This window comes from Dama dama, chromosome 23 (genome assembly GCF_033118175.1).
Source record: "Dama dama isolate Ldn47 chromosome 23, ASM3311817v1, whole genome shotgun sequence".
NCBI lineage: Eukaryota > Metazoa > Chordata > Mammalia > Artiodactyla > Cervidae > Dama > Dama dama.
Genome location: NC_083703.1, coordinates 76,952,403 through 76,972,831, shown reverse-complemented (window position 1 = coordinate 76,972,831; position 20,429 = coordinate 76,952,403). Strand labels below are relative to the sequence as shown.

The following is a 20,429-nucleotide window of genomic DNA, read 5'->3' as shown; positions in this document are numbered from 1 at the left end:
CAATTACTTCACATCCATCATGTGAGACTAAACTGTCTGTCCCGCTCTTATGTTTAGAGACAGCAAGAACAGGGCTCTTCATCTACCTGCCTCAGGCTCCCATCCCTGCCCACAGGGATGGAAAGAAAGGAAAACCTTCATGAGTCTCTTCCCTAATGGTCATCATATTCTCAACAGAAGAGGACTGTTATTATCAACTAGTAATAATGACAATAACAGCGACTATAAACTATCGTGAAGTACTGGGCCCTGTGCTCAGGATGTCATTCTATCATTTTAGGTAAATGATCCTATGAGTTGATTTTCCATATTCCCATTTTCCAGATGAGGTTCAGTAGCTCCTGCAGCCATGAAGTTGGTCTCAAGCGAGCCAGGGCTGAAGGCAGCTCCCCGTGGCTCCAAAACTTCTGCTGTGACACCCCACAGCACTACCTTCCTTGTGGTACATCCTTCACTCTAAAGGTCTGGCTTCTCTGGGTTGAATCTGGGGCATAAATTTGTATCCACGAAAACAGAAGTTTCCATTCAGGGCAAGAAATTAAGGTTCTGTATGCATCCAGGTGGGGGACCCTCACCTTCAGAAGATTAAATTCATCAGTCAGGAGAAAGAGGGTGAATATTCAACCGAACGATTGTTTTTAGTATATAAACCAAGGCAAGCAAAATTGGGCCCAATAATCTTGGTTGGTGGGCACACAATCTATGATGAGAGGACTGTGGGACCTTCATGAGCCTGAAAACATTGTAAAACCATCCTGTAAATCGCTGCATTTACATCAACCAGGGGACAAGGCAGTGGGGTTTCTTGGCGCCCCTAAGATCCTCCTGGATCATCAGGATTATAGACGGCCAAGAACTGCTGTCAGCTCACTTTGGATCTGGGGGGCCTTCGCCAAGGGGTTTCATGGACAGCTTGCACAGGGAGCGAAACACCAGGAAGGCATCCTTCTGCAGAATGTGGGAGAACCTGGCGGCCACTGGATGTCCTTGAGCATCCGATTCCTAAGATTAGAACAAAGATGAGAAAAATCAAAGTGTCCAAACAAAAGGATGACTCTTTTCAAAAATAAGAAATGTAATTATCTCATGAAAATGTAAATTATTTATTCACTGGGGGAGGTGAAGGATGTGGGGGACGAAATAATATGTCAAAACAGGAGCTTCTGGGGGAGTTGTCACAGCAATTCTAAAACTTCCTTCCTTGTTCTTCAAAACGTGGGTGTAAGTGGTTTAAAATGATAAATGAGCAAAGGTTAAATCATAAAAAACCCAAAATGAATACAGATAATTATATTCGTCTGGGCAAAAAAGATATTCCTAAGAATACTGTTGGGTTTCTCAGATGGCTCAGTAATAAAGAATCTGCCTGCCAATGCAGGAGACATGGATTCCATCCTTGGGTCTGGAAGGTCCCCTGGAGAAGGAAATGGCAATCCACTCCAGTATTCTTGTCTGGGAAATCCCAGGGACTGAGAAGCCTGGTGGGCTACAGTCCATGGGGTCACAAAAGAATAAGATCTATTTACAAGGATGTTCACTGTAGAACTGTCTCCTATGATTAAACTGAAATAATCCAAAAACCTAATAGGGAACTGGTTAAATAGATTATGGTAATCCATGATAGACTGTCACGTGGCCATTAAAAAATTAGTCAGACATATACGTACTACTGATGTGAAAATACGTCCATAAAAGTGTTGAGGGAACAAAGCAAGCTGCAGTCTAATATGTGACACAAATACCGTGTGTGAATTCACACACATCCCTATATACGTGCATTCTTTTTAAAAGAATCTTCTCCTGGAGTATAGCTGTTTTCCCGGGTTGTGTCAGTTTCCACTGCACAGCAAGGCACATCACCATACGTACACACACACCCCTCTCTTGGATTCCCCTCCCACTGAGGTGCCCACAGAGCCCTGTGCTATCCAGTAGGTTCTCACTGTTACCTAACTTTATACACAAATCAATAGTGGATATACGTCAATCCTAGTCTCCCAAATCATCCCCCCACTGGTGCCTTAATGGGGATGACAGAACCCCAAGGGGACTGCTATAGACTGGATGTCTGTGAGCCCCTCACTGAACTTCTTATGTCAAAACCTAATCCCTAATGCGAAGGAATTTGGAGATGGGCCTTTGACAGTGAGTAGGTCTTGAGGTGGAGCCTTCACGGATGGGATTACTGCCCTTATTAAACAGGCCTCAGAGAGCTCCCCTGCCCCTTCTGCCAGGACAGAGTAAGAAGACGGCTGTCCATGAACCAGGAAACAGGCTCTCACCAGATAGTGACACTGAAACTGTCAACATCTTGACCTTGAGCTTCCTAGCCTCCAGAACTGTGAGAAACCCATTCCCGTTGTTTACAAGGCACCCAGTACACAGTATTCTATCACAGCAGCCTAAACAGACTGAGACGGGGCAACTGGCTCAGGGCGGGTGGAGTAGGGAATAGTTGTACAGAAAATCTTATTATTTTTATGTATTAAGTGGATACACATACAGTACATAAACAGATGTCTAGTTTATCAGTAACTAAAATTCCATGAAACAGGGTGATGAATAGGAAAAAGAAATACATAAAAAGGCTCTTGTGTGTGTGTGTGATCATTTAACGGCTGAGACACACGGGAAAAGGTAGAGACTCAGTGAGTTCAGGAGGCAAGTTCAGATCATATTTCTTCCTGTTTTGAATGCTTATATATAGCATTTTCAATTGAACAACAAAGCCATCTAAGGAAATAATGTAGCAGACATACTTAAGGGTACCTGAAAGGAAGCTCATAATGTGCCTTAAATTTAAAAAGCGGGTTACAGAACAGCATGTATATCACATTATTACACTTACATGGTTTAAACATGGGAGGGAGAGGAAAATCTACAGTGTAAGTAAAACCTTAACAAATGTTATCTCTGGGTTAGATTATGGATGACTTCTACTTCCTTATTTTCCCTTCTCTCTATTTCCCTTATTCTTTCTGTAATCAATGTATACCATTTTGAGAGAAAAGAAAAAGGGCAAGAAATGTGAAGTTTTTAAAAGTTCTGAATAAATAGGGTTTAACAACGTCACATACCACCAGCATTAACTAGCATGTTCCAAGAACACACAGAATACCAGGACAGGATGGTGTGACTAAATTTAACTGAACAGGGCTTACTGGTTTTCACTGGCTTCTTCTGACAGAGATACAATTCTGCATCTTACAGAAAAAGTAAACATCGAAACGAGTCTGATGGGAAGATCACCGACGCACCAGGTTATCTGCTGATGACAAGGACTGCCTGTCGTCCGCTATCCCGTTGGTCTGGGAGTTTTCATCAGCTGCGGGGGGCGCGGCTCGTTCCTGGCACTCCAGTTCACTCAGGACCCTCTCGGGCTCCGTCAGCCCGTGCTTTTGTGCTGCTTCTTAAAATATAATGCAAAAGTCATCATCAAGTCAGTACTTACCCCAAAAGATGGCCTGACACCAAGACGTTGTTTTTTTAAAGGTTTTTTTTTGGTGTGGACCATTTTTAAAGTCTTTATTGAATTTATTACAACATCGTTTCTGTTTTATGTTTTGGTTTTCTGGCCATGAGGCATATGGGACTTTAGCTCCCTGACCAGGGATTGAACCTGCACCTCCTGCATTAGGAGCACGTTGTCTTAACCAGAGAAGTCCGAAGAAGTTACTCACATAACCTTCAGGCTATTGCTTTTCCCCTTTCTGGCTTTATGTGTCTGTTACCCACAGCCCCACTCCCAGGTCACTTTATACTGTAGTCTGGGTCAATGGTACCTCCAGAAATGTGCAATATCGCAGCCCTGTCCACCCTTACCTACTTCTGAAGATAATTAGAAGCAGCTAAACAGAAATGCACAGGATGGGTTACCAATGTAGGGGTTAGAAAACATGAGTCACATAAATGAAGAGAGGTTGATAGCTATAGAAAACCTTAGTCACAGGAGGAACAAAAAAAAAAATAAAAGAGATCTGAGCTTCCTGGCAGCCACGTGGAAAAGGAAAAGACACAGAATTAAATGGATCCCATCATTTAATGAAAGAAAGCATATCTGATGACTAGCAGAACAGGTGAACTCTATGAGAAATTTACCATGTAGATTGTTATATTAATATATTTAAGGGACACCAAACAATTCAGTAGCACAATCTTCAAAAATAGTTTCTGAAGCATATTCAACAAATATTTATCAGGTGCCTACTATATGCCAAGCTCTAGGCTGGGCTGGGGGATACAGTATGAGCAAGACAGACAAGGTTCACCATGTAAGAACTTCATATATTCATATATTGGCCCCAGGAAAGAAAAATCTAAAGGCATGAAATAAAATTATTTTATTTTTAAAGACATCTCTACAAAGAGTTAAACCAACAATGAAATCTGTGACTATAGCTTGGGGGTACCTTAAATTAACAAAAGGACAGGGCTTTGAGCAGTGGGTCAAAACTCTTTGACCTTGACCCTCCCTCGTTAAGAGATACATTTTAAAAGTCAGGACTTAGTTACATGTGTGCACAAAGATAAATCACTGAAACATGTTTCATGGAACAGTGCTTAACACTACTACATGCGAGACATTCAGTTTGTACCTGTTTTTGTTTTAATCTCTTCCATTTAAAAACACGGACTACGAACCACTAATTTATTGACTTCCCAACCCATTAATGGCTTACTGACCCTGAAGCTCAGTGTTCAGCACGTGACCACTAACCTAAGAGTTGGGGTAAAAACAAAAGGAAAAATCACCTAACAGTCATTCTGAGCTACACAAGGCTAATTCCACTGAAACTACACCACAAACTGAGGTAGTTATGAACGAAGTCAAACAAAACCAACAGAGCTCCTCTGCATCTGACACCTGCTGACACGGGGACTGTCCCCTGGACACGTTACTGTCTAGGCGGGAAGCGTCACTGCCTCAGGGCTCCCCGCCCACTCCTGGGGAAACCTGGCCCTGCAGGGCGCGGACCTCTGCGTCTCCAGTGGCGCACCCAGCTCTAACACTGGCAGACCGGTCCCGAACCCAACCTGAGGGAGAGGGAAACCCACCCCGAGTCACAGGTGACTTCCAAACTCCTGATTAAAGAGGGGCCGACCCAGTTTCCGTGGGTGTGCAGGGGTGGTGGCCGTGGTGCACTCACCACTAGCGCCCCTGGCTGAGGACTCGCGTGGAGGAGTGGGAGGAGGAGAGGCCGGGCGCCGGGTCCTCACCTTTAACCGCAGACGCGACCACGTCTTCTAAGATCTCCTTCACCACCTCCTGGGCTCCGTCTTCAGTCCCTACACACACACCAGATACACAAACGCTAACACATGTGTGTGGGCACTTCCAAGGCAAGTGAAGTCAGGCGGAGATTAAGTCAGGGTTCTCCAGAGTCACAGGCCGAAGCAAGAGTGCAAACAAGCTCTCTCCAAAGCCAAATCTGACCACGTCCCAGGAAATTTGGAAACTTGGGGGCAGCAGCTGCTGTGACGTGGTTCCCCTCCGTGGAACTCCGAGACCCCAAGGTCTCTCACACTCTTCCTTCCTGAGTCACAGGTGCCGGCCCAGGGCCCCTCCACCACCCCCGGGCTGCAGGCAGCAGCTGGGTATCATCCATCTGTGGCTTCTGACAGAACAAAAGGGGCAGCGTCATCTTGCCCCTTCACCTCATGTCCCCAGAGCCTTGGTAAACGGTGTGCCTTTGGCTGCCTCCTTTTCCCACAGTGTAAACTCAGAACTTAGCATGAGATTTCTCACGTGATAGTGGAGAAGAGTAACTGTTTAAGTGGAGAAGGCTCGCTACCAGTTGTTCTGGTAGAAAACTAGTTCTGGGAGAATCAGTAAACAAGCACTCAACTAGTCTTCTGGAAGTAAATATTAAGGGCCATGATGTTAAAGAAAACCAAAATAACCCTTTAAATGCTTCTTTAACAACGATTTTCCAATCAGGCCATGATTTTCTGCCTTTGGTCCTGGAGAAGCAACAAGAAGTGTTTTCTTTTCCATCGGGCACTTACCCCAAGTGAAAGAAAAATGCTGCCCCACACAGGAGATCAGTAAACAAAGGATGCTGCAGCCATCAAACCACTGCAGACACCCTCTGCGGTAGGCCCTGAGGGAGCTCATGGTGGAGACGAAGGTCGTGGAGCCCTCAGCCACCCCGCAATGGGCGCTCCCCGAGGGGACGCAGGGTAGAACACACAGCGGACTGGAGCCAGAGCGCCAAGACACACATCAAAGGAGTGACCTCAGTGAGCCCAGACTCATGCGCCAGCCTGCACGCTGGAGAGCACTAAACTCATGGGGCTGATAAATCTGGTTTTCAGTGCAGAAGGCAGGAGTTTGAGCCTTGGGTTAGGGAGATCCCCGGAGAAGGAATGGCAGTCCCCTCCAGTATTCTTGCCTGGGCAATCCCATGGACAGAGGAGCCTGGCGGGCTGTAGTCCACAGGGTTGCAAAAGAGTCAGACACAACTGAGCGAGCAAACAACAGCAAATGCTCTTCTTAGAGGGCAAGAAGAACCTGAATGGAGGTTAGAAAAGCCCTCAGTCACAGGCAAAATCTTCTAAACCTGTTTCTTCATCTAAATAAGACGATTCAGTCTAGATCAGTGTTACCTATGAAGGAGGAAACAGAACAGGCTCCATCTTGAAAGCAGGACTCCGTCTTGGGCCGGACTGTGGACTCTGAGCTCTATGCCCAGTATCTATGGAAACGACATACCAACTGGAAAACCAGGTCCCCAGAAGGAAGAGCCCCAGGGCTCTCCATCACCTAAAGGAATACCCTAATTATCTGTATAATCAAATAGAATCATACACTCTATTATGCTTATTGGGGTATGACCACAAGCCTATTGATAATTGCCCACTGTTGGCTACCTAGGCTTAAGGCATATGAGTCACGGGTTAACTTTGATCGTATTTTTGTTTTTCCTTTGTTCAGACTAGTTTCAGAGAACCTTATACACTTAGGGTATATAAGGTTTTCACAAAAACTGGTCGGGGTCCTTGGCCAAGAGGAGACTCTGCCTTGGGCCCGCAGGTGTAATAAACTGCCTTCCACTAGCTGCACTGTCCTGAGTGAGTCTGTTTCCCGGAACGCGTGGCTACAACACCTATACTTCAGTCGTTCTCACACAACCTTCATAATTTTTGTCATTTCATGCACCATTTATTATATTACATATATATGTAACAGTGCTCTTTAACTCACTGTAAGCAATAATTAATATTCACAAAACAAAGGCTTCAAACACTAATCACACTTTCTTAATGCATGCTAGAACAAATGTATAACTATTAAAAACCATTCACCTATGAGTGATCTAAAATCATCTCGTCTAGACCATGATTTGGTCAACACATGTCTCACGTGTCTAGGTATTTCTAAGTTCCTTTCTAGTTCCAACATTCTCTGATGCTATGATTTAACAGAATTGTGATGACAGGGTCTAATCTCTACTAAACATTCCGAAGTCCCCTGTACACAATCAACCCGCAAAAATTAGCAGCCTGATGAATATGTTTCATCAGAGGAGCTGCAGGCTTGGTATGTTGTTGGGCTGTTTTTCCCTTAATGAATGGGATGCAAGACAAAAAGAGTGAGCAAAGACATCTGTGAGCACACTGGTAACTGTGTACCTACAATACTACATAACATATTAGCTGTACACGTGTGTCAATGCTTAAGTCTAATGCTGGGAGTTAAAAAGTAAGAGTCTTAAAAATAAAAATAAAACAGGAAGTGACTGTTCTTGGGTACAGGGTTTCTTCTGGGTGTGATAAAAATTATCTAAAACGGACTGTGGTGATTGTTGCTCAACTGTGTCAACATACTACAAAGAACTGAACTGTATGTTTTAAACAGGTGAATTTACAGAACTGAATTTCAATAAACCTGTTTTCAAAATAACTGACAAGAACAGCTGGGTATTTGGAGGACTGAATGGACAAATAGGGTGAGGTCCCTAGGGAACCCTGTTGGCCATGCCTTAAGGTTCACAGAAGCTAGCATGTTGCAGGTTCAAAGATCTCATTTTGTGAATTTACAAACAGCAATCTGATCCACTTCTTGCACAGGCTGATAAGACTGACGGATTATCAATTTATCAACCTGGGGTGGAAAACTGCCAAGGGGAGGAAGATCCTCTGGTTTGCTGCTGAGCTGTCGAGCCGTCATCCACACAAATTCCACTGGGAGGCACATTACCTCAGGAAGGCCGGGGAGGGTTCCCAGTGAAGTAGGACAACGTATGTGGAGTACCCAGGTAGCAAGGACCACACCTGGCTCAGTGACTGCCTGGGGCCAGTCCACGGGAGGGAACCAAGAGGAGCGCTGGACAGGTCATCTTGGTCACAGAGGCACTGGAGCCCCCAGGAGTCTCGGCAGCCTGGACTCGAGCCCAGGGCGCTGTGTCTGTCGGCCAGCAAGCTCTGCCACCTGCCTCTCAGGCTCCCCTTCCTCCCAGGTGCCTCATCTGGTTCTCCTGAAGGCCTCGTTCTTTCTTTAGAGCCACATCTGGACAACTGGAGGCCTGTCCCTCTCAAGGGCGACGGTGCACCTCCACTCTGAACTACCGCTTGCAGGTTTGTGGTCTGATTCCTACAGGCACTCTGATGCCCACGATCTTGGGAGAAGCCTCATGGGGTGTATTATGCCTTGTGGCAACATAATCCACAGCAATATGCTAAGTGTAAAGCATTCTGTGTTAGAATTTTAGGTTCCTGGGTTTCTGTAAAACCATATTCTAGAAATCAAATCCTGCCCCCCTGCCCCCCGACTCCATTCAGTAAAAAAGGTATTTACTGAGTATGTGTCCTAGGCACCAGACCAGGTGTTGGGAATATTGTGGTGAACAGGGTGGCCGATGCCTCAGGCCAGGAACAAGTGAAGACAAACTCTTCAGTGATCTGGAGTAGTGATCCATGAGGAAAATAAGAGAGGGTGATGGGACAGAGTGATGGGGAGCTTCAGAGAGGGGGTCAATTAGAAATGAGACCTGAAGACGAAGGCGGGGTAAGGAAGGGATGTAGGTGCCAAGGTACCAAGAGCAAGCACTGCGTTTTCAAGGACCAGAACCACCACCTGCACATCCTGTAACAAACAGGGGAAAGGAAGCGGAGGAAGGGAACAGGGAGGGGGGTGGGGCGGCACACACAGGGCCTTGGGTGTCGTGGAGATGGGGCAGGCACAGACGTCACCATGAATGGGACAGGATGGGAAACTACCAAAGGGGTTTAAGCAGAGGGAGGTCCTGATCGAATCCATGCTTTTAAAAGATCACTTTGGCCGCTGAGTGGAAAATGGGCTGCAGTGGAAGCACTTTCATGCGGCTTAGGAAGACCTGCTTTTCCATCTGCACGGTTACGCTCACTACAGTGTGTTTAAATATTAATATTTGTTGATTGGTCACAGTCTGATAAAGGTTCCAGTAAAAACCTGCCTGCTCCTTGCTCTGAGAGTTAATAAGGCAAAGATGAACACAGATAGAGAAGGTGGGTCAGGACTTTCTGAACACCTTCCAAGACACGTGACACTGAGCGGCCCACAGTGTTCACCCAAGCCACGCGTGGTTCTCCGGGTGCCCTGGGTGAACTGATACAGAACAACATTCCCGCAACAACACTGGGTCTCTTCCTACCCATGCCAAGCTCTGGTAAATTACAGAGCAACAAAAAACTGCTCAAGTATGGGCTCTGGTAGTGAACATACCACCAACAGACCTCACTGCCAATAATGGGGCAGAAGAAGATATAAAGGCAGGTCAGACACTTCGTTGTAGAAGCATCAGCGAGAGTGAAAAATTATTTGGCAGCAATCACTTGGGAGTAAAGTACGTTCTTGTAAAATTTTAGAATTTAGGATTTTGTTTGCACAAATTGCACAGCGAAAGAGAGGTAAATATTAAAAAATAATCTTATGTGACAACCCAATTCAAAAATTTCATGCCTAATGTTTTATTTACTTCAAGACTATCATCAGGTATGGAAGGTCACTTTCATTTAAAAAAGCAAACACAACCACATAGTGGTGTATTTGGTCTCAGAAGAAGACAGAGCTGTGTATCTGTTTCTCTGTGAATCCACCCCCCACCTTCTGGCTCCTTTCTAAGACGTCCATAAATAGACGTCCATAAACTGCCCGTAAGTGGGCAGAGAGCCTGTGTATATGTGACAGATGATGTCCGTATCCTCCTCTGGCAGGTGAAACAGACATTAAATGCTTGACCACCCAAACGATTACCTCCCGGGAGACGAGCACTCCAAAGTGAACCCACGGCACTACAGTTGACATCAAATAGCAGTAGCTAGATATATTCCAGGAACAACCCGCCCACCAAAAAAAAAAAACCAAAGACACTCACAACTAACAACGGGATCTGAAGACACTGCCTCTTGGGTTGTGTTTCGTAAGAGAAAAGCAAAGGGGAAGTCAAGGGGGAGGCCCAGAAATAGAAGAGCTACCGGAGGTTTCCTGCCATGACGCCAGACCACTCCTTCAGCAGCCCCCCGGATAAAGACGACGCGGTCGCTGTGGGACAGGGTGGCGCAGGGGCCCTACCTGAGCGCAACAGGCCTCTCTCTCTGGGGGCGTGTCCATTCTCTGCGATCACCGCGGAACCACTCCCGGCGTGCTCGCCATTGCTTAAATCTGTCTTTTCAGGAGTCGCTGGTTTGCTCTGTGCCTGGCTCTGCTTCAAACGATTGAACTTTGGGGACACTGCTGCAGCTTGGATCACAGGGGACTGGGGTTTCGAATGGATTGGTTTTTCCAATTCTCTGGCCTCCTGCAACTGAAAGGCAACGAAAAAGGGATTCAGTCTAAAAGGATCCAGCGTTTTGATAAGGAACAGAAAAAAAAGCCAGCCTGTTGCATAAAGAATATCCAAACAGAAGGACAGAATTTAAAAAAGGAAATCAATTCCTTCAACAAACTCACAGCAAATCTGGAATGCAAATTTCAAAACCCATCGAGATTCTCTCTCTGCTTTTTAAAGCAAGGACAAAAACAGAGTGCAGAGAATTCAGAGGAAGAAGGGATTAATTACAGGATGCTAAGACTCTTCACCAGGCACCGAGGCCACACAGGAAAGACTTCACAGCATGGGATGGTGTCCCACCCACAGCAGCTGGTAACTGCTACCACTCACCACTTGGTTTTCCATGCGGGTGAAAATGACGTTCAGCATCTGAGTCAGGGTAGCCTTGGCGGTGGTTTGATTGATGAGATTTTTGCTGGCCAAATAGATATTGTAACATGTCCTGACCGTCTGCAGGATAGTGCCCTCATGAATTTCAATGTGCGGGGATGTGACCGCAGTGAGAAGAGCCTGAAACAAAAATCCAAAACTTTCATCTTCAGGAGCGCCCACTGCCCATCCTCTCAGAGCCCAACTTTTCTACAAGGTTTGCCTTTGCTGTTATTTGGTTTGGTTTAAGAAGATGGCTCTGTGAGCTAAACTGGATAATTAGTATCAAGAGCCAAGTCCCTGCTGCTCCAAGTTCAAAAAAGTTTAAACACACTTATTAACTCCATAGAACCCAAGTTATGTGAAGTAACTGAACTGTGTTGAAGTGTGCTCTCTACCAGCTTGCTTTTTAAAAAGCCAAAAAAACAGACACTTCTCTCAGGAGGGAAAACGCTCCAACCTGATCTCACATACGTCGATCACAAAATATACATGTTTTGATGCAGGAGGTGCAGGGTGGGGTGGGGTGGGGGGATCAGCTTCCCAGTTCCCTGGTGGATTTTCAAGGGAGCTTTAAGGAGCTAGCTTTCAGCTAGCACAGAACTGTCCCTCACAAAGCTAACATGTCCAGAACTTAGGATTTGAAACATTGACCACATCTATCCTGACTGGTTCTGACAAGCAGACGGGACCATCCCACGCCAAACCATTCCTGGCAGCAGAAATGGAAAGGATGACGGGATGGGAGGACAAAGGGACAGTGGCAAACCGGTGATAAAAGCATCAACACAGGACCTGCTGAGCAATGGCAGTCTGGGAATCCAGAAATTGAAGAGAAGAGAGTAGAGGATTTCAAGTCAATCTAATTCACAAGCAATTTATGTGATTATTAGCGGAACTATTTACTTTGAAAACACACCTGTTTCTGCTCTTCTGTTTTGGTCCATGCTAATCAGTTCTGACACTTAACAAAAGATCTGAGTGATGCTTACATATTTCTGCTCTAGCTCAGTGCCTCCTGAGACAACTAACACATGGTAAATCAGAAATTCAAATTCCCAAAGGGGATGAGTTGTCTCATTTAAAGTCCAGACTAGACAGGCAGACAGAAATACCTTAATGATTTGTAACTGAACTCCTTCATCGGTCTGAGGGCCTTGAAAACAGTTGCAAATGGTTTCCACGATCCTGTCAATCAACCGCTTGCCGGGGGCGCCACTGTCAGGGGCGTTGCCGGTGATGTGCCCATAAGCGATGAGTTTCTAAACACAGAAAGTACAGATGTGAGAAGTTTCTGCCTGGCCAAGGCTGAGGCCATCCACAGCAGTTAAGAGGCAGGCGGTAGGCTTGGCCTTTAACTTCTGGTTCCCAGAGATCCCTCTGCTCCCCCTGGGTGCAGGGGAAATGGTTACCCCAAAAGCGCATTATCTGGGCTGACTCCTGACGGCAGAAGAGCCCATGACGCTGAGAGTGGCTGGGGGAAAATGCATGTGCAGAATGGCCCCAGTGCACAACCACTTCTGTGGAAGATGGAGGAGTTAGGGACTTCCCTAGTGGTCCAGTGGTTAAGACTCCTGGCTCCTAACGCAGCAGGGGGCCTGGGTTCCATCCCTGCTTGGGGAACTAGATCCCATATGCTGCAACTAAGACCCGCCACAGCCAAATAAATTTTTAAAAAAAAAGGAGGAATTAAAAACTATATATAACAAAGATAGAAGTCGTTAGCAACTGCCTAGAGCTGGGGGATTCCGGGGAAATAGGAAGTGACGGCAAAAATGAGCAAATATGGGGCTTCTTTCTGAGGATAAAGATGGTCTCTAATATGGCTGCACAACTCCGTCAATATATGAAATATTGTATACCTCAGAGAGGTGAACTGTATGCATCTGAACCATATCTCAAGCTGCTGAAAAAACCTTCCACCCCACCCACCACCAAAAGGCAAGATGCATAAAAACTAATGATAACAAGTTTTGCTTGAGCTCAGGGAAAACTAAGCAGCTGTGAGCAGGAGCAGGACTAAGACATACTGTGGCTCAGGCTTTCATTCTTTCTGAATGGTGCATCATGCCTGTGCATTTTCCATTCCAAAAATTAAAAACCCTCAATGAATTCTGCACCAACACTATCAAACTGTGTGTCACCCATGCTGCTAAAGAGACAAGAGGCTGTCCGGGCTGTGCCCTCGGGGTCAGATGATGGATCAGTTTGGACACGGGCCACCCCCCTCCTGACCTGGATTTCATCAGGGACAATCTGAGAGCTGGAAGGGAACTCAAAGGTCAGGATGGTTTCAAAGCCAGGTTGATATTCAGCATCAGAGAGAGATCCTGTGACAGATAAGAGATTCCTGGACCTCAATGCAGACGTGCTCGACCAGGTTGGTCAGGTAGAGCCCAGGAAACAATGTTTTTCTCCCAGTCCAGGTTGTCCTGATGGCTGACTGAATAAAAAGGAACCACTCATCTGCTATAGCCCCTCTGGGGTCCATGAACTCTAAGGCACCCTCTGTTTCCAGCAACTTAGTAAAGACTCTGACAGATGCTGCTCTGTTCTTTATCCTTTTGGTTTCTGGCGTGTCACATTCTTGATCTGCCTGCCTGGAGTGACACAGCTCCCAAGGCGATCACAGGGCCACGGCCCCTGCGACACGCAGACATGCCCCCCGCCGAGGCCTCACGCCACTTCTCATTGGCTTTTCCTCATTATTAGCCTCGAAAGCACCGCCGTTCAACACACAGGAAGAAAAACCGGTTGAGAGAGAGAGGCCGAGAGCAGAAATATGGCACTGCTGGGCCGAGGGAGCAGGAGAGGCCCGCACACACCGTGGGCCCGAGATCAAGCCGGGAGCTCAGACGGAGGCAGGGAGCTGCTCCAGTGTGGTTCTGGGTTTTGTTTATTCCTGGCCCTGTCAGCCCATGTGGGATCTCATGTTCCTGACCAGGGATCCAACCTGCACCCCGTGCTATGGAGTGCAGGGTCGTAACCACTGGCTGCCAGGGAGGCCCCTCGTGTGTTTCTGAAGAACAAGTCCAGATACCCTTTGTCTCATTCCCTCTCATCACTGCTCCACAGGCTGGCTTCCTGTGAGGGCAGCCCTGTGGTTGTTATTGTTTAGCTGCTAAGTCATATCTGACTCGTCTGTGACCCCATGGACTGTAACCCGCCAGGCTCCTCTGCCGACGTGATTTCCCTGACAAGAAAACTGGGGTGGGTTGCCATCTCCTTCTCCAGGGGCTCCTCTCGATCCAGGGATCGAACCCACGTCTGCTGTGTCTCGGCACTAGCAGGCGGAGGAGCCATCTGGGAAGTCTCAAGAGGAGGTGGAGTAAATAAAAATGGTAGCATATCATTTATCAGGAATGCCCTCTACTTGCATGGGGTGTTTTAACAGACATTAAAACCAATGTTGTAAAAAGTAGGCCATAGAAAAATCTATACAAGTATAAACAGTATATGATATCATTTCCAGCTACTATGGCTGAGTCAAAGAGTTGGAATGGAGACTATATGACCTGCAAAAAGCCTAAATATTTAGCATGCAGTCCTCTACAGGAAAATGGTATCATAAATGGTACCATTTATGTTTAGAAAAAAAAAGGATTCAACATCAAAACAGGCAACTGGGTCTGGGGCCAGTGGTCTAAGGGACTTCAGCCTTATCTATATAGTTCTAAAAGAAATTTCTAACAGAGAATGTAGTCAGGTACAACATATATTATTACACATTGATTTTAAAATAAGCATTAAAACAAACAACTTCTTTTAGAAATAAAAGCTAAAAGATAATGCTTGTGATACGAACCAGGTAGCTTAGATCAGTGGTTTCCCACAGCTTTATGTAGAAAGAAAATATTAGAATTCTATTTCTATCTATTTTTTATCTTACTCTTTTAAAGGTCTATTTTTGTATGGTTTATAATGTATGTAATGTAATAACAGTAGCATGTGTATATAATCTTATAATTGAAGAAATACTGTGAGTGAATATTCTCAAAAATAATTTCTGTGGTTGGTCTATGCCCAGAAAAACCTGGAGATCACTAACTAGTTTAGACAAGACTGAACTAGTTCTCTCTCCCCCAGGTCCTGGCCTTAGGGTAGCGTGTAGAGACCAGGTGCTGAAGGAAAGGATCTTTATCACTTGGGAGAAGCGAGAACAAGGGAAGCCTTCTCCGGGGGGGGAAAGGGAATGCTGAGCTCTGTACTTGTAGCAAACCAAACCCGAAGCATCTCTGCTACCCCCTCAACTTTCCAGGCTGAAAAAGGGACGCCTTAAAATGCCCAGGGCACAATACGGATGCACCCACAGCTGGCTTCAACCCTGACCAAACCAACCTTTCCTCCTGGACACTGGCCCTCCACTTCCAAGGCAGAAGTCACCTCGCCCACACCTGGAAAAGCCAGTTGAACAGGCTGTGCAAGGACAAACCCCAAGAGGAAATCATTTTTTTTTTCATTCAGTATTCCCGGGAGCACCTAGCCACTTTTTAATGTCATAAAAAGGACAACACATTTTGTATACTAAGCAAAGAAATCCTGGTGTACCTACTACATCACAGAGAACTTCCAATGTAAAAAAGAGCTAACCATACGCCAAAAGCATCAAGACAGGTACTGTAACTCAAGTTGCTGAAGCAAAGCAGGATGTCAGCGTTTCCACCAGAAACATACTCGCCTGTACACTGAGTTTCAGAAAAAAGACCATTTCTAGGAAAACAGATTGTTTATAATGAAAGAGGCCAGAAGTACAGGCTAATAGCAAAGAGTGGAGGTCAGCAACCTTTTTCTATAGAGGACCACCTGCTAAACATTCAGGCTTTGCAGGTCATACGGTCTCCGTTCCAACTCTTCAACTCAGCTGTAGTAGATGGAAAGCAGCCAACAAAAGGGCCCGGCTGTTGTCATGAACTGAATGCTTGTGTTTCCCCAACTGAAGTCCTAACCCTCCATGTGATGGTAGTCAGAGGGAGGGTCTTGTGGAGGTGATTAAATCTGGATGAGGCCATGAGAGTGGGGTCCTCACAATGGATTAATGCCCAATGAGAAGAGACTTCCCTGGTGGTCAACGGTTAACAATCTGCCTTGTGATGCAGGGTACACAGGTTTGATCTGTGGTCGGGGTACTAAGATCCCAAATGCTGTGGAGCAACCTAGCCTGCATGTCACAACTACTGAGCCCACACTCTGGAGCCTGTGCGCCACAACTGGAGCCTACACGCTGCCACCAAAGATGCTACATGACACAACCAAGACCAGCGTGCTGAAACTAAGACCCAGCGCAGTCAAATAAACGTCAAAAAGAAGAGACCAGACTCCTGGCTCGCTCTGTCTGCCACCTGAGGACACAGTGACAACCTGCCATCTACAAACCAGGACGAGGGCTCACCAGGAACTCAACCAGCTGGCCCCTTGTCATGGGCCCCTCAACCTCCAGAAACCTGAGAGAAATAAATGTCTCTTATCTGTATTATTCTGCTACATCAGTCTAAACAGATTAAGGCAGCTATGTTCCAATAGAACTTTTATTCACCAAAGCAGGATGCAAGCCAGATTTGCACAGACTGGTTCCAAATAGGAAAAGGAGTACGTCAAGGCTGTATATTGTCATCCTGCTTATTTAACTTGTATGTAGAGTACATCATGAGAAACGCTGGGCTGGAAGAAGCACAAGCTGGAATCAAGATTGCTGGGAGAAATATCAATAACCTCAGATACACAGATGACACCACCCTTATGGCAGCAAGAGAAGAAGAACTAAAGAGCCTCTTGATGAAAGTGAAAGAGGAGAGTGAAAAAGTAGGCTTAAAACTCAACATTCAGAAAACTAAGATCATGGCATCCGGTCCCATCACTTCATGGAAAATAGATGGGGAAACAGTGGTTGACTTTATTTTGGGGGGCTCCAAAATCACTGCAGATGGTGATTGCAGCCATGAAATTAAAAGGCGCTTACTCCTTGGAAGAAAAGCTATGACTAACCCAGACAGCATACGAAAAAGCAGAGACATTACTTTGCCAACAAAGGTCCATCTAGTCAAGGCTATGGTTTTTCCAGTAGTTATATACGGATGTGAAAGTTGGACTATAAGAAAGCCGTGTGCTGAAGAATCGATGCTTTTGAACTGTGGTGTTGGAGAAGACTCTTGAGAGTCCCTGGGACAGCAAGGAGATCCAACCAGTCCATCCTAAAGGAAATCAGTCCTGAATATTCATTGGAAGGACTGATGCTGAAGCTAAAACTCCAATACTTGGGCCACCTGATGCAAAGAGCTGACTCACTGGAAAAGACCCTGATGCTGGGAAAGATTGAAGGCGGGAGGAGAAGGGGACGACAGAGGATGAGATGGTTGGATGGCATCACCAACTCAATGGACAGGAGTTGGAGTAAACTCCGGGAGTTGGTAAACTCCATGACAGAGGCCTGGAGTGCTGCGGTTCATGGGGTCACAAAGAGTCGGACACGACTGAGCAACTGAACTGACTGAACTGATAGTTTAAGGACCCCTGATTAAAAACACAGGCTTGGAGTAAACAAGTCCTAGACGCCCACCCAATCCCATCATGCCTGGCTGGAGGAACTTGGCAGGGCTGGACACTTTATTCTCTAAGCCTCAGTCTCATTCATTCAAAAATGAGGATAAGGGTAAGAAGCTCAGACAGTTGTTGGGAAGATTAAACACAAAGATGGGGATAAAGCTCTTAGCACGGGGCCCAGCACAGGCTGAGTGCTCAAGACGTTAGCTGTTGTTTAGCACATCAATAATGGTAACTATCGGCACCAGCTTCCAAACTAAACCTTAATATGAGGACAAAACAATGAAAATTAAACTTAAGCCAAATTTTCCTCAGAAAATGTTCAGAGCAACAAATATTTTGGGCTAGAAGTAGGATTTGGGCCTGGCATTTGAAAATTCTTGGCTGATGACATGCTTCACACAGGACAATCTGTACAGAATTATATTGAATGAGAAAATGGCTTTTCATTTGGAAGAGCTGCTTCTGTGAAGAAACTGTCATCAATTTTCAAGTATAGCTACAGCAAAGAAGAGAGATTAATAGAGTAAATATTAGACTAGAGATGACAAAAGTGTGGCGTGCCCACCTCCACTTGGCAGCCCTGTGTCTCAGCAGACATACCCAGTCACTTGTGGCACGTTCTCAAGAAACCCAGATGAGGCTCCAGATAATTTTTCAACGCAGCTTCTAAGCAATCATTATACAGAACCTATTCCCTATTCCTGCTCTAGAAAGTACTAGTGAACTGTGTATTGCTCCACTGTATTTTTTAAAACTTCATCAAGCTCTTTTCATTGCTGTAGGTTCCCACTGGGGTTAAAAATAAATGTTTCTTGGGGGAACCAAAGCTTTAGGAGCAGACCTCAGGAAAAATTCTAGAACGCTTGACCAAAAATTAAGAAGCTCGAGCTGTAGCACTGTTTCTGTCCCTCACTACCTGCACGTCACTAGACAAGTCACCCTAACTTCTGCACGGCTGCTTCTTCACCGTCTAAAGGAATTTATAACAAGGCTACTTGTGGCCCTAAATACAGTCAATTTCATCATTCATAGATTTGCACTTGTGAATGCTCTCATTTACTAAAATGTAAGTTCCAAATCAGTACTTGGGATACTAATATGGTCATTTGTGGACACCCACAGTGCAGAGAAAAATATGAATCACTTGATGGTCAAGTTCCCAACTGAGGTCAAACAAGGAGCTGCCCTGCTGCCTTGTTTCAGCTCTCTCACAGTAAGCAGTAACTTTTCTGTGATCTATTTAGTGCCATGGTGTTCACATTTTTGTCCTTTCTGTTGGTTATTTCACCATTTAAAATGGCCCACATACACAGAGCTGAGTGCTATCTTACTGTGGCCAAGAACAAGAAGGCGGGGATGTGCCCTAAAGAGAAAGGATGTGTGATCAGCTTTGTTCAGGCACGTGTCACAGTGCTGCTGACCATGAGCTCAAGGCTAATCAATCAACAATGTAGTTTGTTGTAAATAAGGTGTCTTTAAACAGAAACATGAGCTTCCCTGAGGGCTTAGTGGTAAAGAATCCACCTGCCAATGTAGGAGACTCAAGAGACGCGGGTTCAATTCTTGGGTCAGGAAGATCCCCTGGAGGAGGAAATGGCAACGCACTCCAGTATTCTTGCCTGGGAAATTCCATGAACAGAGGAGCCTGGAGGGCTACAGTCCACAAGGTCATAGAGTCGAACACAACTGAGTACGCAAGCATGCAAATAGAAACCCACAAAGAATAAGGTTGTATGTTCATCACCTGATGAACAGGTGGCTGGAGAGGCTTGCAGGAACCTAGTCCTGTAGTTCCTCCAGGAACAACGCTTTAGGACTTGTTAATTCTGTGCTCACAGCAACTTCACAGACCATCACCACAAATAACGCGAGCTGATTCTCTCTCTCTACTTGATGAGTATTAATGCCATCAATAAAGAAGCTGCATAAAACACCTTCTGTGCCTGCATACGTACCAATAATTCAATCAATGCTGGAAGTTTCATTTAGGAAAACACACACAAGAGAGATCAACACAATACTTCTAGGAATCAAACTCCTTTTTTAGGTAAAGAGATCAGACCTCTCATTCTTCCCTCCATCCACCAACTCAGAGCATTGTGAGTACCAGGGGTGGTGAGCACAGCTCCTGTGGCAGTGGGCCCCAACCTTTTCGCAGCAGGGACCGGTTTCATGCAGGACAGCTCTCCCATGGACTGGGGAGCGGGTAGGATGGTTTCAGAATGATTCCAGCGCATTATGTTTATTGTGCACTTTGCTCTAGTCTCCTGTCGCTGCTGATCTGACAGGAGGGGTGGGTCCGTGGCCTGGAGGCTGGGGACTCCTGGGATAAAGGACCACCTGTAGCCTGCGAGAACACCCTGTATACCACCAAGGTGAAACACAGTACCTGCAAGCAGTCGAGGGACGTGCTGACCACCCGGGGGGACCTGGACTGGCAAGCTAGCTCGAATGGAAGGAAATACTTGTCAGCTTCAATGAAGTTTGCCTTTGGTGGCGCCGCAGCACCAAGCCTAGGAGAAAAGCAGGAGAGCGCTGGAGAGGAAATGAAAAAAAAGTTGCTTCTGCTACTCCCCCCGCCCCCACCACTTGCAATCATTTAATTAAACTACATCTGGGGGGCTAGACAGGGAGGAGTTTAAAGACACGCATTAGGGAAAAAAAAACACCAAGGCACCACGCGCAGAAAACAAGGTCTCTGATGACAGG

General features: G+C 45.9%; 1 protein-coding gene across 3 annotated transcripts in view; it reads right to left on the bottom strand.

Moving 5' to 3' along the window:
- The window catches only part of ARFGEF2 (ADP ribosylation factor guanine nucleotide exchange factor 2), an 81,367-nt gene that overhangs the window by 47,150 nt on the left and 13,788 nt on the right, over window positions 1–20,429 (bottom strand). Inside the window, exons 3-9 of one of the 3 annotated variants that reach the window (XM_061127443.1) lie at window positions 20,110–20,233; window positions 12,296–12,442; window positions 11,142–11,321; window positions 10,553–10,784; window positions 5,218–5,286; window positions 3,258–3,409; window positions 872–1,002 (exon numbers count right to left, since the gene is read on the bottom strand). In XM_061127443.1, the coding sequence (XP_060983426.1) occupies window positions 872–1,002; window positions 3,258–3,409; window positions 5,218–5,286; window positions 10,553–10,784; window positions 11,142–11,321; window positions 12,296–12,442; window positions 20,110–20,233 (1,035 nt within the window). The remainder of the gene's footprint in view (window positions 1–871; window positions 1,003–3,257; window positions 3,410–5,217; window positions 5,287–10,552; window positions 10,785–11,141; window positions 11,322–12,295; window positions 12,443–20,109; window positions 20,234–20,429) is intronic. The other 2 variants (XM_061127444.1, XM_061127445.1) reach the window with 2 other exon arrangements.